At 45.7% G+C, this 24,917-nt stretch overlaps 2 protein-coding genes across 9 annotated transcripts in view; both read left to right on the forward strand.

The window, feature by feature from the left end:
• sulf2a (sulfatase 2a) overlaps window positions 1–8,599 on the forward strand; it is a 33,874-nt gene extending 25,275 nt beyond the window's left edge. For 3 of the 7 annotated variants that reach the window (XM_030091194.1, XM_030091196.1, XM_030091195.1), the window contains exons 6-21: window positions 585–735; window positions 1,020–1,195; window positions 1,509–1,637; window positions 1,890–1,946; window positions 2,077–2,206; window positions 2,640–2,847; window positions 3,260–3,536; window positions 3,618–3,714; window positions 3,807–3,901; window positions 3,990–4,049; window positions 4,140–4,306; window positions 5,687–5,829; window positions 5,978–6,086; window positions 6,178–6,211; window positions 6,746–6,799; window positions 7,208–7,238. In XM_030091194.1, the coding sequence (XP_029947054.1) occupies window positions 585–735; window positions 1,020–1,195; window positions 1,509–1,637; window positions 1,890–1,946; window positions 2,077–2,206; window positions 2,640–2,847; window positions 3,260–3,536; window positions 3,618–3,714; window positions 3,807–3,901; window positions 3,990–4,049; window positions 4,140–4,306; window positions 5,687–5,829; window positions 5,978–6,086; window positions 6,178–6,211; window positions 6,746–6,799; window positions 7,208–7,238 (1,918 nt within the window). Of the gene's footprint in view, window positions 1–584; window positions 736–1,019; window positions 1,196–1,508; window positions 1,638–1,889; window positions 1,947–2,076; window positions 2,207–2,639; window positions 2,848–3,259; window positions 3,537–3,617; window positions 3,715–3,806; window positions 3,902–3,989; window positions 4,050–4,139; window positions 4,307–5,686; window positions 5,830–5,977; window positions 6,087–6,177; window positions 6,212–6,745; window positions 6,800–7,207 lie in introns of all 7 variants that reach the window. The other 4 variants (XM_030091193.1, XM_030091197.1, XM_030091198.1 and 1 more) reach the window with 4 other exon arrangements.
• A 2,315-nt stretch (window positions 8,600–10,914) lies between these two features.
• The window catches only part of arhgap46a (Rho GTPase activating protein 46a), a 30,875-nt gene continuing 16,872 nt past the window's right edge, over window positions 10,915–24,917 (forward strand). For both annotated transcript variants that reach the window (XM_030092713.1, XM_030092714.1), the window contains exons 1-2: window positions 10,915–11,014; window positions 21,816–22,322. In XM_030092713.1, coding sequence (XP_029948573.1) covers window positions 11,001–11,014; window positions 21,816–22,322 — 521 coding nt within the window. In that variant the 5' untranslated portion in view covers window positions 10,915–11,000. The remainder of the gene's footprint in view (window positions 11,015–21,815; window positions 22,323–24,917) is intronic.

The following is a 24,917-nucleotide window of genomic DNA, read 5'->3' on the forward strand; positions in this document are numbered from 1 at the left end:
TATCTTCACACCACATTAGACTTCCCGTTGCACAGCGGACTGAGCTGTGAGGCATTAGCATTTCTTAAAAGTCAAATCGATCCACTTTAAACGCTAAAGATACTTTCTTCTTGGAACTCATTAGCTATTTAGCAGGTTTTATTCTCAAATAATTAAAGTTCCATATGGCCGGGAGTTAAATATTGATCAGACTGTGCTCACTGTGTGCTGGCCTATTGATTGCAACACGTTGCATTATACATGGTTTATGCAACCTCCAGTTTAGCATTGCATAAACACTTTTTTTTGGCTACTTTTGAATTAAATACACTGGGGGACATTAACCAGCTCAGGCACTGAATGCTGCTGTGAATGCACTACGCGACCATACACATTTTTTTTTTCTTTTTTTTTTTGGCATATCTTCATAATCCAGTTTTTAAGTGTGGAATATGGAAACTTCCCAGTAGAAATATATGATTACCTTCTGTGATTTTTAAAAAGTATCTGTTTCAAGGTGTCAAAAAAAAACTGTGAGGAAATTCTATGCTTATTACACCACATGTGTTTTTGTTTCAATTAATCCCATTTTGCTCCTTTTTCAGAACTCCCAGCTACAATTATGCCCCAAACCCAGACAAGCACTGGATCTTACGCTACACTGGACCCATGAAGCCTGTTCACATGCAATTCACGAACATGCTTCAGCGTAGGAGGATGCAGACTCTGCTGTCTGTGGATGACAGTGTGGAGAAGGTAGGCAGACAAGCAGACAGGCAAACATATGCTTAACCATCGAAACACACACACACACACAGGCTCTTAAACACAGATATACACACTCTTCATCTGACAGCCTCCAGGTCCTGAGAGATCTGTGCTTGTTCTGGCTGGGATTGTGTAATGTATTCACTGACACACTTGGTAAATTGTTCAATCCATTTTTCCTTGAAACTGGCACAAGAGATTTGAGCCACTGAGCGTGAAGCATCACTTTTTTTGCCACCGTGTGGGTGTTTAATGTGGCATATCCTGTGCAGGTGTACAACATGCTGGTGGAGACGGGCGAACTGGACAACACCTACCTCATTTACACTTCAGACCACGGCTACCACATTGGCCAGTTCGGTCTGGTGAAAGGCAAATCGATGCCTTATGAGTTTGATATCCGCGTTCCCTTCTTCGTGCGAGGACCGAATGTGGAGCAAGGAGCCATGTGAGTGACTCACACTGATGTTTTATCTGTTACATATTCAATAATCCGTCAATCATCGTGAAAATGATGGCACTGCAAAGATCCACATTTTTTTTTCATAGAAGTAGGTGGAATTTTGATATTATATAACAGGGTTTTTTAAAGCTGAGAGGATGAGACTCCCCCTCTTCATAGAGCTTGATCAACATTGCCCCTCTGGCGCCCCCCCAGGGGAGCCCACTCTTTGAAAACCAGTCATAGATAAAGGGGTAAATGACATGTTGAGTCTTCAGCGAACTAAAAAAAGCTTCTTTTTTTTCTTGTTTCTCTGCAGTAACACTCACATAGTGCTGAACATTGACCTGGCTCCAACTCTGCTGGACATGGCCGGGGTTGATATTCCTGCCGAAATGGATGGAAAGTCTATCCTCAAGCTCCTAGACACAGACCGGCCAGTCAATAGGTGAACACACTCTGCATTCAGTATGCAAGACTGACATTTGAAATGCCACATTAGGCAGCAACGTGTCAATAATATTCTGGTAAAGTTTCCCCTTTGTTCCTTTTGGATATAATGAAATCTCTTTGGCCTGATATAAATGTATAGCACCACTGTCTCTGCAGTGGCATTTGAAAATGGAAAGAATGTTTGTTCTGTACAAATATCACAGAGTGCTTTGACAGGATTTTTGATTTCTTTTTGCTCATTTTCCAGGTTCCAATTGAGCAAAAAGGGTAAAACGTGGAGAGATTCTTTCCTGGTGGAGAGAGGGTATGTTTTATCGACTGACCTTTTTTCGGGAGATGTTCTCTCTCCAGTCATTGTCTTCTGGCATCCTCAAACTCCTTGTCTTTTGGCTGGTTTGGGGGGAAAAAAGCTATGTATTTTTCTGTGCTTTCAGGAAGCCTCCACACAAGAGAGCTGATGGGAAGGAAATGGCTCAGGAGGAGAACTTCCTGCCAAAATACCAAAGGGTGAAGGACCTGTGCCAGAAAGCAGAGTATCAGACCTCCTGCCAGCAGCCAGGACAGGTACCTGACCTGCAGGAGCTAAGAAAGAGAGGCCATTAAATTTTCAGGAGAACAAAATGGAGTGGAGCTCATGCACGGTGATAATTCGCAGTCTGCTTTACAACTGACTGAGTATAATATGCAGTCATTGTCCTCTCAGGGATCCACTTGACATCAGAGTGCCTTTTTTATGTCTTTTAAAAGGAGAAGCTCTCGGTAAAGCCTGTGCGTGCAAATAAAAACATCTTCCTGCTTGTTAAAAATCTGAATAAAGCAAGGGAAGACTCTCACTGGAAGAACTATTACTGTTGATTTGGAATATGTCTTGTTTTTTAAGGGCTCTGCAGAGCATCATTAGAGATCTGTGTACTGTAATTTTAGCATAACCTCATTAAGGCTGGGTCAAAATTACGCTTTGCTCTAGTACAAGTTATTTCCCTGTGGTTTGTTTCAGAAGTGGCAGTGTGTGGAGGACCCGACTGGCAAGCTGAGGCTGTATAAGTGCAAGGGCATGGCCAGTCTCTTTGCCCCACGTATGCAGGCTCTGATGGCCAGCAGTGCCTCCCAGCTGTCGCTCGCGTCCAACTTCGACAGCTGTAACTGCGGGGATGTGGGATTAAAACCATCCGTCCTCAAGAGGAAGAGGCTGCTCTCCAAGAAGAGTAAGTTCCTCGTGTCGCTCACGTGAACTATCGTTCTGGTGGTTATTAATAGAGTTGATTTCTGCACAGAAAGACACCCGTACTTCACTTTGAAACGTCCTTGCAGTAGCCTACAAAGTCTCGCCAAACAGGGCCATTAATCTCCATCTAAAATAACCAGCTTTTGAAGTATTCATGAGACAAGAAGGATGTGTCAGTGCTGCCATCAAGTGGTGGACTAAAGGAGATGAGGGAGTCTTGAGGGCCTGAAGTCACCAACAGAAAAGCAATTGTACATACTTGGCTATAATAGCAATTAGACTAAACTGTAATTGATGAACATTCTTTTGTTTGCCGTTCTCCACTTGTCTGCCTCATCATACATCCTGATCTGCAGCTTCAAAAGCAAGTCCCTCTTTTTCATCCTGTTCAGATTCCTCTGTCTCGTCTCATGCAGAGGTGAAATCCAGTAAGTCGGTGTCGAGGAAGCGGTGGGCTCGCTCCGTTTCATTCGAGCTGGATGGAGACCTGTATGCCGTGGACCTGGAGGAGGGCTACCGGCCCCTGGGGTACAGGAACAGCAGCTGGACCCAGAAGAGAGGAAGAGGTGCAGAGGAAGACCCTGAGGAGTTCAGCGGTATGGGAGTCACAGTCAAACCAACCGTCAGCAACAAGTTAACGCCATCCGCTGCTCTCAAAGTCACTTATAGGTGTGTGTGGGTTTATTTATGTACTTCAATGTGGTGCTAGTGGAGATGGAAGATTGTTTCATCGTTTCTTGCCTCCTTCAGGTGCTCCATCCTCATGAACGACACAGTCAAATGTGATGGCGGCCTCTACAAGTCCCTCCAGGCGTGGAAGGACCACAAGCTGCACATCGAACACGAGGTACAGCTTCAGGCTTCACGTCTGTTTCTACAGTCACTCAGCATCTCGTGAGGGTTGAGCACTGACCGTGTGATTGCCGATTCTGTATCCAGATCGAAACCTTGCAGACCAAAATCAAGAACCTAAGAGAGGTGAAAGGTCATCTAAAAAAAGTGCGACCAGAGGAATGTCAGTGCAACACTCCCAGGTGAGAATTCATTCATGGCAGGTTGTCGCCAAATCGCATGTTCATCAAATGTGAAAAAAACAAACAAAAAAAAACCATTTCTTCTCAGTTATCTTCTCAAGAATAAAGACACCTTCCGGCTCAATGTGGGGCGAATGCACTCAATCAGGTAAAATCTCTCATTTACTTCTTCTGAATTTACAATTTTCATTTTCTCACAGGACCTTTCTTTCTTATTTTTTTCTTTTTTATTTACCAGAATGCCGTCCAAGCAGAAGGCTCAGTGGCTGCAAAAGGAGCAGAAACGCAGAAAGAAACTTCGGAAATTTCTCAAGAGGCTCCAGAACAACGACACCTGCAGCATGCCTGGCCTCACCTGCTTCACCCATGACAACCATCACTGGCAGACTGCCCCCTTCTGGACAAGTGAGGAATTATATTTGGCTACAGAACAATTAAAAACCCAGTGGGACCTACTTTAATGATCTGAAGTGCCCAGTCTCGAGTTCAAGCTGCACAAGGATATGGAAATGTGTTTTTTTTTTTGCTGTTGTAAGGCTAGGAAATCTACAAGAAACAAGTGAAATATGTTTCAAAGGTTTCTCATGCAATCATTTAAAAGTATTTCATAACATTTACAAGACAAACAACAGTCAGTGTGTAACTTCGCACTGTCTGTCAGAGAAAAGTACACTCACATTTTGGCCCAAGCTGAACTGAAGTGGGGTTTTTAAGCAGCAGAAAATGCTTTTTTCTCATTCTCTGTGATTGCCTGTGGACACACGACAGCTGCTGTGTAACTAATAAACCTGCGGTGCCGCCGCATCTTTATAAAGTGGCTAAACGCACATAGATACTGACCCATACTGTGCTCCAGCCAGTGCTAACAAGTACATAAATTCATATTTTACTGCTGATATATGGGTAAATGTGCACTGCGCGCACACAGCAGCACATAAAGGTCCTGTCACAGAGATTTAATACATCTTAATTCCAAAATACTGCTGCGAACATCAAACACAGCTCCCAAGAGTGTATGGGTGTTGCCAGCTGGCTGTATATATGTTTTATTATTGACATATAAAATTACAAAATGTGCTGAAATAAAACTGGTTTTAGGTGGTTGGCAGTGCTTCACTGAATTTTAAGATAAATAATAACACATTTGCTATTAAAACAGCTGAACCACTGGATGGGACAACAGTGACGAGCAATGACAGAGCATTTCTCAGCGTAGAAATACCTCAGTGTGATATCTTAACCATTTGAAACACTAAACGGCACCTCAAATGGTTTTCCCAATTTAATGTTGGACCTTGACATGTCACTGTTATAATGAGAAGCCTGCAGTTTTTGAGACTGTATTGCACATCCCCTGCATAATAACAGAAATGTTGGGGTATCTTGCAATCCTAATGCACACTTAAAAAGAGGAAAATGCTGCATCATTGACAATGAAGCGTGGTTTGTTAGTCAGCGGCCCGATGTCCCAGCGTTGTCGCTGAATAAATCTCATTTAAAGACATGAAGAGGCACTACATAAACAACACGGTCACTGCAGGGAAAAGCGACATCGACAGTGGCGTCAGCCTGAAACTGGCAGAGACAGCCCCGCTGTGTGCGGCGCCACATTCTGACAGGAGTAAGATATCGCTTTGGAACATTTCGTTTTTATGTCCAGCTCTGTTTTCCAGACTTGATATGGTGAAAACAATATTTTGAAACTGTCTCATGAAAATCACTTGTTTTCCACATGCACTCCTCCCTTCCTCCCCCACCGCCACCGCCCCCCCGTCTCCGCCTCAGTGGGACCATTCTGCGCGTGCACCAGTGCCAACAACAACACATACTGGTGCCTCCGAACCATCAATGACACACACAACTTCCTGTTCTGTGAATTTGCGACCGGCTTCCTGGAGTATTTTGACCTCAACACTGACCCGTACCAGGTACTGCATGTGGAGGGGCACGGCGACGACAACAGCTCTGATTTCTGCTCGAACAATAAACGAGCAAATGATCTGCGGTTCATTTCTAAGCATATTTTCCAGAGTGAGCAACACCCTGGCTGACATGTTGTCCTCGTTGTCCCTGCAGCTGATAAATGCTGTCAGCACTCTTGACCGCAACGCTCTGAACTCGTTGCATCAACAGCTCATGGACTTAAGAGGCTGCAAGGGACACAAGCAGTGCAACCCAGAGAAGGGTGAGTATAAAGTCTCCCAGGCAAGCATGATTGATTACGGTGTCCACACTCATTTCTAACTGAGATTAATGTTACCTCCACTTCCTTTCAGGAGGCAAAGAGCGAAACTACTTCAGTGAATACAGGTATTTCTTCCTCTTACCGGCTCGCAGCTGATTACTTTCACAAACACCGCAGATGGAATTCTAGTTATACGATGAGCTCAGGGGGGTTCGCGCCTCCCCGGTGGGTCTTTGGTTATGTTTCTGCTCAATGTGAGGCATCCGGGGAGTTGAGGAAATAAAGTACAGTAATGCTGTTCTGAAATTGAACCTTTGAAAGCCGTCACGCTTCCTTAGTGTTGTGACCAAAGCCTTTTTAGCATGCAGAAGCCAAAGCCAAAGACGGGCTAAAATGCAAGCCTGCTTTTCAGCTTCTGCTGTTCCCTTTTGTAATGAAGCCTAATTGCTTGTCTCTGCTGTGCGTGCGTGGGTTTGTGTGTGTGTGTGTGTGTGTGTGTGTGTGCGTTTGTGTGTGTATACATGCACATACGTGCACTTCTGTGTGTGTGTGTGTGTGTGTGTGTGTGTGTGTGTGTTCTGTGTGTGTATATATCTGTGTGTTTGTCTTCATGCACGTGCATTTGCCCTGCACGTGTATACGTGCTGTGCATGCTTCAGGCCAGTTCATCGTCGAAAGAGGCCAAAAGTGAAGAAGCCCTCCTCCAAATCGCTGTGAGTTTATCATAACCCATCTGCTCCTCTGTAGTCAGCCAAGCTCCTCTCCTGTCTCCAACCACTTCTTTTTTTTTTTTTTAGCTCAGTCAGATGACCCAGCAGCATGCGTTCCTATTTACTGTAGTTCAATGCTCTACTTACAGTTACCCCCCCCCCCCCTTACCTGCATTGCGAAGCTCAGCCATGCTCTTTATCATTCACCCTCTCAAGTCAAATTCAGTGAAGCAATGCAGATGTGACATTGTCTCATTATGTTGTGGTCTCAGTCCTGTTTTTTGTCATTTCTTACTTTCCCTCGCAGTGTTGCTAGGGACAGGCTGCAACTGGAGCCACGGTTACCAGTAAAAGCCTCACATTGCACATTTAATTGAAATTATCTTTTTTTTTTTTCTATTCCCCCTACAGAGGGCAGATTTGGGAAGGCTGGGTAGGTTAACTACCTGGATTCCACAACCGACCACTTCAGCCTGCTCCAGCAAAGGAAGAGTGGGAAATGCTGGCAAACCCAAGGACCTTGACAATGCTTCGATGGATTAAAATCTGAGACACAACCTTTCTCTTATCTGGGTTTTACTTTTGACAGAGGTGCTCCTCTTAACACTCACCCAAGTGAACGACCGACCTATTGAATCTGGGAGGAAGCTTAAAGACGCTGCAATTATCTGCTCCCGGAAAAACATTTCATTTCTCTTTACATCCTCTGTTGCCCCCAGCTGTCAGGGTTGTTGCCGTCAACGGGATGCTGTAAATCAGGTGGGGCCGTTTGTTTGTGCACAAGCCTTTCAGCGTAGCGGCATCGCTTGTAGATAATATACAGTATATCAGCTTTAATCAGCTTTTCTTTCATGTCATGTGGAACTGGGTGGGAACGTGACGCCTGACATGCCAACTCCGGAGCTCCACCGCGGCGTCACGGCCTCTCGATGTCTCTGCGGCACATGCTGATTAACATAATAATTAGCACAGGGAGTAACAACAAGACATTCTGTCTGCACATGGAAGTAATATGGACTTTATAACGACCAACCGTATGAGACTTTTCGCCATGATCTTTTGTATTATAGTCGATCTTAACACTGATGAATGTCCTCCATGAAGCGCCGTCTTCCTCACCGCCGTGACATGTGAGGTGACCAGAGTTTGCCTGCAACGATTTGACACCACACACAGACCTTAGTAGTGTGTGTGTGTGTGTGTGTTTGTGACCTGGAACAGGCCTGCACCGACCACTGTCTCACAACGAAACGATCCTCCGCGACGTCCCGGAGGAGCCCGTCTTCTCCGAATGCCATTTTCCTCCTTCGTATTGTCAGAACCACACTGTAGAGGTGTCCCAGTCGTTCGTTCAGCTTGCTATACATGGTGCTACAGGATAACAATACGGAAGTTAAATCTTGCTGTACAGAACAGTATGTATTTGAATGTATGTTGTGCAATTAATATAAATGTTTACAATATTTTTTATAATACTGAAGAGGCAGACCTCATTGTATGATATGAGCAGACATAAATGAACTTATAGGAAGAGAATTAGCCTGAGACGTTTCATTGCTCGCTATTTGTACGTCTGTCCTTTCCTGATTTACATGGGAAAAGCACTTATGAAGGGTTCACTGTGAAGAGATGCGCCATGTACATTAATGAATATAGTTTACTCTGTGCCAGAGGAGAAACACAACAGTGTAATACTTATCGGTGTGAAGTTTAGCTATCTGACTTTGTTAGCTTTTTTTTAGCCAATGTTTCCATAGACCTGAGTGCTCATAGTAACTGTGAATAAAGTGTTGTTTGACCATACATGTGAACCGACTCCTGCACTGCGCTCACGCGGCGGTGTGTTGTTTTCTTGGCCAGCAGGTGTCTCTGTCTCCCAAAGCCACCCTGCAGACATGTCCAGCCATGTTTAATCGCACTTTATCCGACTCAGTCTACAAAATTAAAGCTGTCAAAAAGTTGCTAAATAGCCTGAATTTAATTGTAGAGGTAATAAAGTCGTCTCATTGTTTTAATCCAGCAGTCTGCAGGTGAATACTGTGTCTGCTGCTCTCTTTTGTTTGAAACACTTAAAGGATCTCAGCTCAAACAAACATTTTGTAGATTTTAAATAATTAAAAAAGCTTTTATTGCTGCTATCAAACTGTAAAATATGGACAGCAAGTGAGAAAAGTATTTTTATTGCTGATGAATTAAAGGAATAACATTTGAGGTATCAGTGTTATGATAATGGAAATTTAATAAATGGCCAACAAATGTATGTTGACATATAAATATCAGTTCCTCACTGGAAATACTGTAAGTAAATAAATAGTACACAGAAAAATGGAAAACTCACTAAGTTGAAATGTAACGTCCTTCTCGTACATGTAGAGACATGTCAGAACAGCTTCAGTTCACCTTATTCAGCTCTGCCTCAACAAAAAAAAGGGTTTCAGCTCCTAAAATACATTCTAAATAAATACTTTTCTTGCTGCAAAATTATATTTTTGAATATTGATGACAAAATGAAAATTGTTCTCTTGAAAATGTTTGAGGCTGTTGGAGATAAAAAGGTTTTGTTTACATTTATCAGTGCTGTGATCATGTAAATCCTGCTGAAGAGCCTGAGAAGTTCATTTAAATTACAAATAGCTGTTAGTAAGTGCCGTAGAAAACACAATGTGGGCAATGAATAAGGGAAGGGAAGTTTATTTAAATAGAACCATTCAGAAAGAAGGTGAGATAGTGTTTTAAAATGCATGCATTAACATTAAAATAATCTAAATACCTTTAAGCACAGCAAATGAGATAGCTAGTAAGAAATCTATGAAGAGAAGAGATAATGTAAATGGATTAATAAAATATAGAGAAATAAAAAAACTAATATTCATTGGAAAGTCTGAGCAAATAATAGTGTTTTTAGGCCTGATTTAAAGGAAGTGAGTGAGCTGACGATCAGGAGAAATAAAAAATCTGCTTCTGCTTCTGACTTTGGGAACTCTGAGTAAACCTCTTCCTAGCGACTTCAAGGGTCTGCATGTTTCACACTGAACAAGTAAATCTAAAATGCACTTCGGCCTGAGGCCAGTCAGTGTTTTATAGATAAGTAGTATTTTAAAGTAAATCCTTGACACACAGGCAACCAATGCAATGAAGAATAAATTAGACACTTGGAAAGAGGAAAGTAGACACTATGGTAACAATGTTGTAATTTAATGTCCCGCCCTTACCAGTCAAGACATGATAGGATAAATCATCCATCCATCTTCTCTACAACTTTATCCAACTTAAGGTCTCAGCTTACTGGATGAAGGCAGCACACAACCAGGACAGGGAAAACACTGGGAGATAAGCCATCACACACATTACCATTCACTAATTAAACCCAAATGCATGTTTTTGGAATGTGGGAGTAAACAAAAAGAAAAAAAATGAGAGAGAAAACATGTAAACTCAAACTGGGAACATTCTCACAAAAGGCACGAGTACCAAGCACTGCACCATATCCAGCCCAATTTTATCCCGAGAGAGCCCAACCAGTACAATAGTACATGATAACTTTTAGAATTAAACTGAAGTTTTTCTTTGCTGAAATGCAGCATAGACTTGATGAAAATGCTGATATTTTTGCCAAAAAAAAAACAACAAACAATTACTATCAAAAATTCTTACAATCGCAACAGAAAGCCCATTTTTAATCATACTTTGTGCAAAATACATGTTTTTACAAACTCACCCTGGCAGCATGGCTCTGAAATTCTGACCATTTGCTGGAGCGAAGCCTCTTGCATGAAGTGAAACCCTAACCCCTAACCCCTAACCCCTAACCCCTAACCCTAACCCTAACTCTAACCCTTGAGGGCCCGTTTTGGCCCAAAACTCAAAAATCTCAAATTGATGCAACATATGAATCTTCAACATTGTGTGTGTGTGTGTGTGTGTGTGTGTGTGTGTGTGTGTGTGTGTGTGTGTGTGCGTGTGTGTGTGTGTGTGTGTGTGTGTGTGTGTGTGTGTGTGTGTGTGTGTGCGCGCGCGCTCGCGTCGTGTGCGTGTGACCTGTGACTCACGTGCCGGGGGCGGAGCCTCCGTGTCGGATTCACCCGGAGGACCGTCCCGTCCTCACACTCACTACTCGGACCGCAGTGTGGAAACCAAGCCTCCATTCAAGACTGAACCAGACCGCTTCCCCGTCGCCCGCGCCCCGGGGACCATGTGAAGAGCCATGTCCGGGACCAGGTGAGTTCCCTCCCGCTCCGGCGAGCGGCTTTGAAAGCGGCTAAAGTTGAAGCGGCGCTCGGACTCATCCCGCCTGCTTTGTATGGAGGCAGCACGCTGCTCCCGCATCGCACCGCACCGCACCGCTCCCGCCTCAGCCGCTCCAAAACCTGGAAAGTGTGTAAAACAAGTGTGTGACTGCAGAGATTACAAGCAAAGATAAACACAGTGTTTGTGAAAAAGTGAAATTGAAGTGCGGATAGTTATCCTGTCGCGTGTTTTCTGTGAGAGTTTGGAGAGAAGTTTGGCTGTTTACCCTCCGCGGCGTCCCAAAGTGGACACAATGTGGCAGCTGCACTTGGGAATTAGAGTCTGTTTTCTTTTCTCTTTTTTTAAATCTCTCACCGGCGGTCCTTTTAGTCCTTGTTTTTCTTTTAAGCCGTCCTCAAATTGTGTGAACTAAGTGAACCTTTTGCTGTGGTTTTGGAGACCACTAACTTCAGCTGAAGGCAAATGTTCCACAGTCCATTTGTTGCTCCCAGTTTTTACTGGTGACTCTTTTTGCTTTCAGATCTCCACATGCTGGATTTGTCTGCCATCTGCTCTGGTGTGAGAGGAAAACAGTGCAGTTTGCCTTCTTTTAGTCCCCATTTGTCTATTTAAAGCTCCTTACATGTAATAGATGAACTATGTTAGAAGTTTGGGTTTGAAGTTCATGTTTCAAAGCTCGATGTTTGGATGAGATTTGAAAATTCGACGCCTGGTTGGACTCACGTTGTCTCCTCTGGCAGATGTCTTTTTATACAGCCTGGGGCTGTTAGTTTACCATGGCACGCCAACTCGTGTGTCTGGGTGCAGCAGTTGAAGCGGGTCCCTGCAGGGTGGCTGTGTTTTCCACCGTCTGTGTTTAAATCCAGCAGTTTATCACGGCACCATTATCTGACCGGATAAAAGGCTCCGGGACGATAGAGGACAGTGATCCACCGGGAGAGGCTTCCGCTGGAGGAGCGGTGATCACAATAGGATGTTGTCTTCCTGTTTACACGTTGAGCTGACGGCCGCAGACAAACAAAAAGGGCGCAGGCTAAACCGTGCGTGCCCCCTTCGAGACCAGATGAATCAAAACGAGGTCTTTCGACAAAGACGGGCCAGGATGTCCGTCCGCTCCACAGAGAATATGACAATAGACAAGTTTGTTTGCGTGTCGAGAGGAAGTGATTTTGAGCCTTGTTGCAAGTTGTGACATGTTATTGATATGTTTTTTTTAGACAGTTTCAAACTGCCTCTTGCCCATGCTGTAATCCCGGTCACACCCCTGGAGATCAGCACTTTTCTTTTCACTTTTCTTTCTGCCACAGTGACTCAGTAATAAGGCTAAGGTGATTTTCCCCAAATGTATTTATCTGTGCCTGTACACCTGCCGACATTGTGAACCTGCTCTCTGCGCGGATTAAGCAGTGCTTTAACTTCCCTGCCCTCTAAATGCTGAACCTTTATCCCGAGAGTGCTGATCATCACTCAGTGGCATTACAGGGGATAATAACTCTTGTCTGTCTGATTGTGATGATGAATAAATCTTCGCAAGAATTCAACTTTATGTCGGTAGTGAACTGAGAAAAACTCAAACCACAGAACCGAGATGCTTGTAACATCGAAACATGACAGTGTTGTCATGAAATATCGGTGCAGTGCAGCCTCGTGCCACCTCCACCTTCTGTAGGTGTCATGGCGTTAGGAAAGTATTAATCCGTTCCTACACGTCGGTCCCCAGCAATGGCCTCTTGAATCATAATCCAGTCCTCCGTCCAGGCCCGCGCAGGCCCGCCGTTAACATCTTCACCAGGCCGCTCTGCAAATCTAATCCTAGAGAGCCTGCAGCCTGCGCCTTCACTTCCTCCTGAGGACGATCCGGACGTGGCTTTCCTGTGCGTCTCCTCGGCCGGCTGCTGGACCCCCTCCCTCACCCAGACTGTAACTCTGCTCCCGGATTAGACTCTGGCCTCGTTTATCATGTCAGCAGGGGGACGATTCGGGGGAGGGGCCCAGGCTTAAAATGAAGTTACAAACTGCTACCGGTGTTGGTGCCAGCAGGTCAGACACTAATGGAAAGTGTTGTTTTGATGGGCGGTAAAAGCCTCTGTCCATGTTTGAAAGTCATTAATTTCCATCATGCAAAAATGGCTCTATAAATAGGAGTTTCGGATAAATTTCGAATGTTTTAGGCCATTAAATGCAGTTGCATCGTAATAGGCTCCTACATTTTTCTTGTTTTGACAAGTGATCCATTGTTCCGGATCTGACAGCTGGTGCACTGGACAGACAGGGCAGCCTGTGTGTGGTAAACACCCCGATCCCATCCTCGGCCTCTGCTGCACGTGTTCATCCAGAGTCCGATCTGACCTGAAAACCCCTCCATATGCTCCTCGGTTTAGTAAAGGGTGGATTTTTAGGAAGTACATGGAGGTCTGTTTCAGCAGGCTTACTCTAGCAGAAGGAAACCTTCAGGACCGTGTTGCTGAGAGGAGTTGGACACCAACTATTCGGTGGAGCGCCGAGGAGGCCGGAGGTTCCCAGAGTTTCTCCTGAAAGCTGCAGCATTCATGGGAAAAGGCACCAAGATGGTGGGACGAGACAATACTCTCCATAGAGAAATTACAGAGCATGGCTTCTTTGCATTTAGTGTGTAGGGGGATCGCAGCGAGGGTATCTGAAGTAACGCTCAGCCGCCAACACAAAAATGTTTTCCTGGAAGCCGCGCTGAGGTAGGCACTTTTATCTTGCGTCTCATGAAAAATCGGTTTGTTGCAGTGGGGGTGAAAAGTTTGGCCGCCACGAGGAGCGAATTCACCCATGCCGTGTGAAATTGCCGTTTGGACGGCGGCATGGGAAAGACTGGCCGTGCCGAAGGTGGCTGGGCGACCTCGTGAGATCCGGTCTAATCCAGAGCCAAAGGGAAGGGGAAACTGTGTCTAGTTCTGGATTAGAGCAGCTGTTGAAGGAGGTCACCCCCAGACCTCCTCTGCTTGACCCAAGCTCCTCCCCAATATGGCTCCCATTGGCGGCCCCCCGCTCACCCCCTGTGTGGAGGCAACACAGAGAGTTCTCGCTGAATGAAGTCTGCCTGTTGATCAGACAATAGTCCACATTGTTCCTCACGATCACAGGCTGCCTCAGAATAGAGCGCGTTTCAAACGCTTTGTAATGCGTATGACCGCGAGCCGTCACAGGCCATTCTTGTCAACTCGGTACCCCTTAATTCTGCGCACACAGAGCGCAGAAGTTATGGCGAAGAAGACGGTAGCAACTTGCAGAAATGCACCTAAATAACTGTCCTGCTGTGTGTATTTCACGAGTAATCACTTTTGTCCTGTTTTGTTTCTATGTCAAGTGAAAAACTTCAAGTATAGATTTTTCTTTTGTTATTACGACAAACTTTTGAAACTGACCCCCTTCTCGGTGTATTTTGTATAGACAGGTTATATACAACCCAGGCCAAACCGGACCGTCTGGTTCTTGAGGTTTTCGGTGCGTCACTGCAGTGAGTCAGAATTGTCAATCACGCTTTTGTCGGACGATACTAGACAAAATGAACGAGTGCGCATATTTACTCACCAACACTGAGTGATGAAGACATCATCTTGTCTGCAGGCTGTGTTGATTTTACGGGTTGAGCTTATTTACCTTTTGATTATGGTTTCAGCGAGCAGATTTCATTATGTCAAGATTGGAGCGATTTATTTTTCCATGTGTGCACGCATATCGGGCCATCTATCCCCCTCTGAATCATCAGCTTTGCAGTGTATTATCTGCCTCTTGGAAGTGAAGCAGGTAACAGGTTGTGCACACGAACACACACACACACACACTCCGTTTGCCTGTATCCTCCCATACTAGGCCTGCTCTCTCTGTTTGGTCTTAGCGTGCTTTACCTCTCTTCCCCTTGCTTGGCAAGCTGCCACCTCGGTTGCCTGGACCCGCTGGCTCAAGTGCCCAGCTCTGCTATGCCTCACGTGTTCCTGCGTGAAAGACCCCCCCCCCACACACACACACACACACACGCGCACACACACCCCTCCTCAACCCTCTGAACTGGTTTGCCAGCGTCAGCACACGAGGAGTGAGGACGGACGCCGACAACTGCAGCTGAAGTTTAGAAGAGGGAAGTAAACTGAAGAGGGGTCGACCCCCATGAGGCCCTTCCTCCATTAATGTGGTTCATCTTCAGAAAACTCCTTCTCCATGGAAAGATGAGGTATTTTGTTTGTGAAGATAAACTGTTTTCAGTCGTATGTTAAGGTTTCTCACCTGCCCACGCAGCAGGCGTCTGCTTTGTGTGAAGAGAGTTTACCTTTTGGGTTGATAAGCACCAGCTGTCCGAAAGGCTGTTTTTTTCAAGTTGGAAAAACAGCCCAGTGCTGCTAAAAGGCCAGATGACACGTGGTTTCTTCCTTCTCTTGTATTTTCGTCAACACATTCTGACAAATAAGCAGGTTTTTGAAAGTCTTTTTCGTGCTTCATCAGTCATCCAAAGTTTTTGCCTGTTGATTTTCCTGTACCTTTTTGATCATTTCAGTAGCATATCTTTCAGGGAAAGTATGCAAATTAATCGGTGGAAGTTCAAATGAGACAGTCGGTATGCGTCCCCGTGGGCCCCGCTTTGCAAAACACATCACTATGAAAGTCAGAGAACAAGATAAGTAAACAGCATTCTAACCCCCGAGCATTAACTTTTATGAGGGCCGCTGAAGGGATGAATGCTTCGACCAAGTCCATTACTCTGCAACAGAGTCAGCGGGCCTCATGCCAGCTTGTTTGTTGTTGAATTATATGCAGCACTGACACACAATTGTGCCGTGAGTTTCACTGAACCCCCCCCCCCCCCCCCCCCCCCCCCCCCCCCCCCCCCCCCCCCCCCCCCCCCCCCCCCAACTCTGGTGACACGGCAGGAACGAGAGGTGTTAAACACAAAGGCCAAAGAATGTGAGAACGACAGGTGCAGGACTGCTTTTTTTTTTTTGCTGTCATCTGAAACATGTGCACCCTTCCCCTCTCCCAGTGATTGTTCTAGATTCCTGGGTGAGAGTGTAGGAGCCTGTCCTGTCAACCACACAGTAACAGCCCAAAAGCACCTCCCTTTAGGCAGGAACAAAAACATAACCACTGTACAAAGCTGTGTTCAGCTCGTGATAAGGACCAGACTGCATGCTATTTGCATGAAAAAGCAATAAGCAAAAAAAAGCCTTGTATGTAGAGAGAGAGTTACAGGGATGTCACTACTGTTAGTGTGATGTTTTGAAGCTGGGGAGTTTCTTTGATGGGGTTTTGCGCAGGAAGAGCCGCTGCTCTCCTCACACCACTGAACAGGATTGCGGCCGCAGCGCTCGGCGTGCCAGGTTTACAGTTACTCTTTTATTCGTTAGTTGCTGCTACTGGAACTGCTGCCAAGCACTCTGTAGTCGGTCCATGTCTACGTTCTTGTTTTACAATATTTAGATAAGCCCGTTGCCTAGCAGCGGTGCTGAATAGACTTTGTACATGGTTTATGCATAACCAAACAGAAGTCTGCTTTTGGCAGATCACTCCTTGTATTATACTCAGGTGCAAGTTTCTGCATGTCGTCTGAGAGCAAATTACTGGTGGTTTCCCACTTGTTGCTTAATATTTAATGGTTTGAATCTGTGCATTGTGCAAGTAATTTTCTGAATTCCCTCCTTTCCTCAGCTTGAGGACTTATTTTTAAGCCAGTATCTGAGGAGAAGGGATGTTTTATGACTGTAAATAGGAAGTAGGAGCTCTGTAAATATACCAGCAAGGTTGGATCTTGGCACTTGCTGCTGCGCCCGGTGTACGGAGTGCTAAGGTTTCTGAAATGAATGGCAGGCCCTGTGTGAGAACTCCGCCTGCCTTCGTCCTCAAGGGACAGTCACGGGCAGCAGCTCAGAATAGTCTTGTTGTTGGAGAAGGTTATAGGTTACCTTACAGGAGGAGAAAATGTCAAATTGGAGCTTAGCCGGCTCGCTGGTTTTGTATTTGATCTCACCTTAATGAGTTCATGGATGAATAAATTCAGAACAACTCCCACTTTTCTCGATTTCTGAGAGTGTCCTCCTATCTGTCCATCAGCAGCCCCACAATGGCAGTGAAGCTTGAAGCTGTGCTTCAGCAACTACAATGTTATCAGATGAAATGCTGCTACAGTTGAGACAAAACTACTTTGACCCAGAGAAAACAGTCATTTCTCCTTCTGAGTATAGTTTATCTTACGGATGAAATCAGACAACCACATTGGCATTTCGGTTTTTGTTTGAAATCCAGAGCTGGACAATGACACAAGGCTGCTTGTTGCCCTATTTCTAGTGATTGCATTGTCCAGTCCTCTTGTGTTTACTGCTGCTGGGAAAAGTGCCATTTACACTTTGGCGTTGGCTCAGAACAATGGGGCAGATTCCATGGGCTGTATTCTGTTGTTTCCCTCACTCTGGGAAACCACTCTGAGTTTGAGTTATTTTTGGAGCCCTCTGTAAATTGTGGATGATAGATGTAGCATTTCTCCTGAAGAAAACCTTTGGCACATTGTGACTTGGGGAGGTGGGGTTGGATTGATGGTTGAGAAGGAAGGTATGTTTGTCTGCCAGGTTTTGTTTGCGTCCGTGTTGGCCTCCTGGCCTTGGCGGTGGGATCTGTTTGCACACTTTTTTTTTTTCTTCCAGAATTTGACAGGCTTTATATTTAGTCGCTGTGGAACAACCATCGGCTGGAGAAGTGTCTCCTTGACCCAAATGGGTGAAAGAGATCCTGTGTGCTGTGGGAGAACAGGGAGGGTGTTATTACACACAAGAGTGGAAAGGACACGGGATTTCTTACTTGAGCTTCCATATCTTTCAAACCTGTGGGCAGTTTCCTGACACAGAACTGTCTGTCAGTACGTCGATGATGAACCTCAACTTTTGTGAACTATAGTCAAGAGAAAAATGTCGATAAGATAAGGATTAAATGTAGGGAAGGAATTCTCAGGGAGGGATGCAGCATATATTAAAAACATCTATTTAAACGCACAACTGATTGTGTGAGTTAAAAGAATAGTGTGTTTGTCCATTCAGCTGCTTCCTTTTACAGGGGTCACCAAAGCCCGTCATTGTAACGTGCACTGTAGACTTGGACAGTTTTCAAACTGGATGCCCTTCCTGCTGCAACTGGGATTCGAACCCACGTCTATCACATGTAAGGGGGGAAACTTTGTCAACTTGAAAATATTTAAAAGTACATTTGGTGGTAAAGACCGGTCCATCCACTTCCCATTTCTCTGTTTGCTGAAGGCGGTCAGACGTGGCTCAAGACCACACAAAACTATAACTCTGCTATATGGGTCTGCTTCAATTTATCCAGATTTCCCCGGAGGTGAATCAGGTGCTGTGTGCTGCAGTCATCGGACCATATGTGCAACAAGTTAATTTTAGATGAATATAAAACATTTCTGCTGCAGTTTGACTTTGCTGAGCTGGTGCCGACCACATTCCAAGCCATTTATGAACATTTGCAGCGTGAGCCGGATTGCCTCGCTTGTTTGGCGTTCCACACTATACTTTAATGTCTGCTCCTTCAGTCGGAGGATTGTCTAAAGCAGTGAGGACTCAGGTTTATTGACATGGCATCATATGGAGACACTTTTAATCAGAAATGTGAATTAAATGCGGATCGTGTTCATTTAATCAATTCTTGTGACGCTGTGGATGCCATCAAAAAATCCTGGACACAGGTAAATAAGTTTTTATTTAAAGGTAGAGAAATAAAACGGGTTCGATCTCACTTTAGCTTTATCTTTAAAGAAGACAACCTCCATTGTATTCATCACTCTCAACTGTGTTTTTTCAGTTATTTCAAGTCCGAACAGCAGCCGGCCGTCCTGCTTATCAGGTGGTGCAACAGGGCCTCAGCAGGCTCCCTCTCGGCTCCAACTGCTGTTTATTTACTCAGAGAGGACTGTCCTTACGCAACCGCTGCACCTCATGCTGCTAAACTCGTCAGCCACGGCCCCTACAGTTGACCCTCAAACCCGGGTTTCCTGTTGGAGTGTTTGGGACACCGTCCTCCTTCTTTAAATTCAGTGTGGGTTCCCCATTTATTTCGTCACTGTTGTGGAATTTTTCCAACGTACACAAAAAAGGGCTCAGAGAGGGGACTCACGAGCCTCAGTTTCTTTTATTTGATGTACATCGGTGTAGCCCATGGGGAATTGGCTTAATTAGATTTGGATACAAACAGCGTGTTTACAGGGAGATGGTCGGCACTGCACTGAATGAGAAGGAATGCAGCATGGAGAGATCGGTTTCTCAGTGTGGGAATGCCTCATCTAAAGGCTGGGAGCAATAAAAGGATGAAGGCTCTGGTATGTGTGGGGTGGATTTGACTGTTTGGCCTCTGCTTTCAATGCCCTATTATTTCCTCATCCTCCCGCCCAGTAAGTGTTGCAAATCTAATCAGTCTGAAAGACATCTTTTAATGGCCGGGCCTCATTGTCTGTCCTCTTTCTTTGCGAATAGTCAAAGAAAGGCTTCCTGCATTGATTCCTTCGCTGTGCACTGCAAACAAACATATTGCCTCATGAGAATGATTTATTTAAAAACAACATTTCCATAGTGAAAACACACCCTTGCGTGGTGAGTCCACTGCGGTCAGAGCTGCTTGCCTGGTGTGAAGGACTGGAGCAGATGGCCTCTCAGCATAGAGCACTGAGGCACATGGAGTATGTGGAAAGCTCCTTATATTCCCCCCATGTGCTTTCTATGTTTACCTGGCTGTTAAATGGAAGTATGGAGACCCCGGGCTGCTGCTGGCAGCGCATTAAAGTGACGGAGTTTAATAGGCTGCGCTTGGTGAACAGGTACATCAGTGTTGCTCGTGGCCGGTCAGTGCAAGCGGAGAGCAGCTGCTGTTCCCAGTGTGCTGGAGCTGACAGGAGTGTAAATCTGGCAGATCTGACTGGCTCCAAGCTCCCCTGTGTCTATTTCTGAGGCCGGGGTGCACATAGGGTTGATTTTGGCAGGTGCTCAAGGAACGAATGTGGCCGTTTGGTGAACATTGTGGGCACTCCTATACACTGCTAAGCTCCTTGCCCCCCCTTGAACTCCCCAGGTAGCCCGGACAGCAGGCACGTACTACAAACAACTGTGACGATGAGAGAAGAAAAGCCTTTCTGTGTTGGTAAAGCCAAGAAAACCTCTAAACCTTGAGCAGATTCTTGTGACACAAATTCATCCCCACTGGCACTTTACTTTCTCAGACACCAGGCTGGATTTGGGTTGGATACTAAAGAACAGACAGGACCTGCCCTTGCCAGGACCCTAGAGTGGTCATTACCAGAGAAGAGAATGGGGCCTTGTGATTTATTGGACATTTTGAGACCGTCCTCTGGCTGTGATCTAGACGTGTATTGTGAAACTCGGGAAAGGTGAAAGCTCTTCCAGGCCGTCAGGAGTGCTCCTGTTCCCACACGGATTCACTGGCACAGTTAAGGCCTCCTTCAGGGAGCTTCATCAAAGAAGATATAAACTCACTACAAAGACGCATGACCTGGATTTGCAAATAATCTAATGATTTAAAATATAATATTACAAGAGTGGTGTTGCAGTTTGCTTAAACCGGACCCCAAATATGGCATGAGGAGTATTTCTTTGTACATATTAACACAAATCGTGTCCTACAATTTCTGAGAAATTGAGTTCATGGTCTAATTGTGTGTAATCATGTCCCTCTTATCTGTCCTCCTTTGCATTTGAACTTGTCGGCAAACTGGGTTGTCTTTGTGTGTTTATGACATTTTTATGGACCTCCTCTGTGTATTAGCAAATCTGTTTTATTTTGCCCAGGCTGTTTTATTTTGGATATTTTGAAAGTTTTTTTAAGAACATTTTTTACTGTTAACAAGTCAACTTTTGCAAGCAAATCCAACATGCCTTGGGATGTTGCACAGCTCAATATTTTGCAGATAACTTTGCATTTGTTAACTTTTTTTTGTGTTCGTCTCACCAGAGGCTGAGATTTATTTTTTTTTTTCCCCCTGATGTGTCTCGTAGGAAAACTCTTGTACGTGACGATCGGAGACGTGGTTACTAGGCAACATGCTTCCTCTCATTTGACCAGATTTAGTTCTTGTGCTTTCTGCCAGGGTGTTTTGCACTATCGGGACACTAACAAGAAGTAAAAATATTAATTTCCCTTTAATGTCAACATCTGCAAATTCTACATTGATAGGTAAATACCATCTTAATGCCTTGATTGCGTGATTCCGTTTGCGGAAATGGCCGGGCCCATTGTCTCTTATTTGTTAGTTTGAATGTGTTGTGCTTCGCCGTTCTCAGCCTGTAATTGTAGCTGAGCTCTCTGGGTTTCTTTTTTTTTTTTTTTCTGTGGTGGCGCTATGAGCGTATGCTTCCCTGTGGGCCCCGCTGACTCCGTGCCTGGCGTCTCACTGTGTGTGTGCACCTGTCTCTTTATCTAGAACACACACACTCACGCACCATCTCTTCTGCTGCTCCACTGCCTAAATATGAGATCACTGCTAACTTACAGATGGAGACATGTAGGGAGCACAAACATTAACACTGCCTCCATATGGACAAGTGGGCAGTTTTTTTTTTTTTTAAACCTCTCAGTCTGCCAAACAGTGAGAGTTGTTTCCTGCTCGTCAGGTTGATTAGTATTCAGGCGTGACTGGGACACCCAAATGTCTCATTACGTCATGTTTGTGTTCAATCTGTTGCCCTTTCTTAGCTGTGAATAACACTTCCACCTTTTTTTTTTGTGTCTTCTTGTTCTCCTTCAGCTCTGATTGGGTGGAGATCCTGGAGCCACGCTCCCGTGAGCGTATGTATGTGAATTTGACCAGCGGCGAATGCGGCTGGGAGCCTCCCCCCGGTGTTCCCGTCCGCCAGGCCGACGGCAACCAGTGGTGGGAGCTATTTGACCCTCACAGCGGCCGTTTCTACTACTACAACTCTTCTGGGCGCCGCACAGTCTGGCATCGGCCCCAGGGAGCCGATATCGTGCCCCTGTCCCAGCTCCAGGCCATGAAGAGATGCCGTGAGGCCAAGCAGAGCGGGGACGGCGTGGAGAGGCACCACCACCACGGGACCACGGGGACTCTCAGCAGCGTGGGGAGCCAGGGGAGCTGCACCCCTCTGCCTGAACAGGACGACGACGACAGCCCGGTCCCCAGGCCCCTGGAGGCAAACGATCAGACCCCCGAGCTGGACCCGGCCGTGGACAGCAGATCGCAGGGGGATGGAAGCAGCACCGAGCACAGCTCAGATGGGAGCAAAGATCCGCAGAGGTAAGCCCGACCAGACTTTAAGTAGCTTTAACAGAAGGTCTGGAAAGAGAATTGTGCTTAATCATTAGTGAATCGCATTACCAGGAGAAAAGTGGGGAAATGTGATAGTCATCACAGCATGTGGCACAGCCAGTTGTAAAGACCTTCAAATGCTTCTGCTATGAGAACTCCAAGGATTATTTTGACGTTTGACTACTTGGATGGGATCCAAACAGCCTTTTTGTTTTCATTCTCACTTATCTGAACATTCCATATGTCCCGTGTTTCCATACGGCTGCCTGCGAACCGTGCTCAGTCATTTCAGCAAATCGCTACCAAATGGGGGAAACGGTCAGCTATATTACAGAGCACGACATTTCCCCCCTCACGCCAGGCTTGCTGGGGCAGAACGGGCCCTAACAGTAAGTCATTCAAAGACCCCGTCATGTGCTCGGCTTTGTGGCCTCCTCCAAACCACCGTCCCGTCCCTCCAAGCCAGATTCCACACATGCCACTCCTGTTTCCCCTGGCACACGGCCCACCGAGGCCGTCTTGGTGTCCCTCTGTGTGCTCTCCGCCACCCCGCTCCAACGCTCGCTCCTTTTCCCTAAAACAAATCTAGACCCCGGGCCATCAAAGGCTGTAACGCCTCTCATGTGCACGCATGAGAGCCATGTGAGAGAGTGTTGTCTGTGGTTAATAACAAGCAGAACCACTACATTCTTGCCGCCTATAAACAACGTGAACCCTGCTGCTTCCCGAGACCTCTCTGTAGTGACGCTGGCTCTCCAGTTTCACCTGGCTCCTCTCGCTGGCCGTCGGGAGGGCTCAACCCCTGACCCCCGCGTCCACTGGCATTAGGTAAAAGTAGAGGCGGAACTAATTGGTCAGCCACGGCTCTTCGGTGACGCCACAGGAGGCCCGGGCGCATTGCGTCTGCTGAGTGCGGTGAGTGTTAAAGCTCCCCACAGGCTCCCACTCTTCCCCCAGTGACTCAACCTTTCCCAGAACAGTTTCTGTCTCCCCTTTAAAACAATGGCCAGCTGTATTCCGCCGAGGACGGCTGAGGGGTCTTTCGCTGGCTGCAGCTTGATACCCTGCCTTGCCATATGGCCTCTCACATGCTCACCAGCCACTGTCTCTTAGCAGGTAATTGGAAACCGCCATAAAACGCTCGCGGGGTGGAATGTGACAGCTCAAAATGGATGAAAACAAACTTGGAGACATGCTTGTCTTCAGTTTGTGGACCACCTAATTGATAAAGACAAGGAGCAAAGGGTGGGCACCACAGCAAGTGTTTAAACAACGGGTTGGAGGGGTCGCAGGGGTTTGAGCTTAGATAATTGTCTGGTCCTGCCCAGATTAGAAGAGTTTACAACTACTTACATCTAGATTCCAAAAAAATGCAAAAACAATTTTCAAGATTATTATTATTGTGAAATAATAATAAAACAGACTTGTTTTTATATGTTGTAGTGTATTTGAATCCTTCAGAATGAAGGTAATGTTGTTTAAGCATTTTTACTGAATTCTAATTGATTCTGTTTTTAATTCTGAAAATGAGAAGAAGGAATCTTCCTTAAAACATGGAGTCATAGCTTCTTTCACTTCCCTCATGAAGAATTTTCTTGTTTCAGAGTTCCTTAAAACTTGGTTGAAACGTTTTGAGCTCTTTTCAGCTCGCTTCAACATGTCCGTTTCTTCCTCGTTATTTTTTTTCCCATGTGACATTTGATTAGAGACAAAATATTATTGACATCTGGCCTTTGAAAAACAATGCTGTTCTCTGTGGAGATCCCAGTTCTTCCAATACTGGTTTCCTTTTGTTTTCAGATATGAATAGTCAAGAGTTTCCACACAACATGCGGTTATTCCAAACTCCGCCGTGCTGATGCGGCTTCCTTTGTCTCAGTGTTGAGCTCATATCTGTATTTGTCTCTGCCTGTGATCGCAGGAAGTGCAGACATGTGACTGCTGCTACCTGACTGCCAGAGCTGTTACTCATTGACTAGGTATTATCGGGCGTCCTGGGAATTTCTAGGTAATCGAAGCCTGTGCGGCTCATCAGGGAAGTACCGTGAACTTCATGGGTAAACACGTCAGTCACATGCGGTTATCGTCTGGAAACGTGTTCGGCTGATGTCTTTCCATGATGTTGGACTGAGAGGTGCTGCAGATCAACCGGCTTATAACATCTGCATTGAATTTCTCCCACCTCCTGAATCAGCCAGGTAACATCTGTGTGACATTTCAGCGTCGGAAGTGTCGACCTGTGACACCGTGTGTGGGCCTCCCGAGTAGACGGCAAAGTTCTGTTGAGGACAAATGACAGTATGTGGCACTATAACCTGAAGGTGAACTGAAGTGTTGCTGTGCCTCTTTTGTCTTCTGAGCCCTCCCAGAGTGTGTAATGGACCGCTAAAGGGAACAAAGGCCCTCCCTTGAACCTAGTTGCCCCCCAGGGTCATCTGAAACTTTTTCCCTTAGTAGGAAGTTTAGGTATGCTGAACAGAGAAGAACACCGACTGACATGGAGGTGCTCTCTCATTTGAAACGGTAATGATAGAGCGCTGCACAAGTGCTCAGGTGTAGGTGGTCACACTGACATTACACTCT

Source organism: Salarias fasciatus, chromosome 5 (genome assembly GCF_902148845.1).
Source record: "Salarias fasciatus chromosome 5, fSalaFa1.1, whole genome shotgun sequence".
In the NCBI taxonomy this organism is placed as follows: Eukaryota; Metazoa; Chordata; class Actinopteri; order Blenniiformes; family Blenniidae; genus Salarias; species Salarias fasciatus.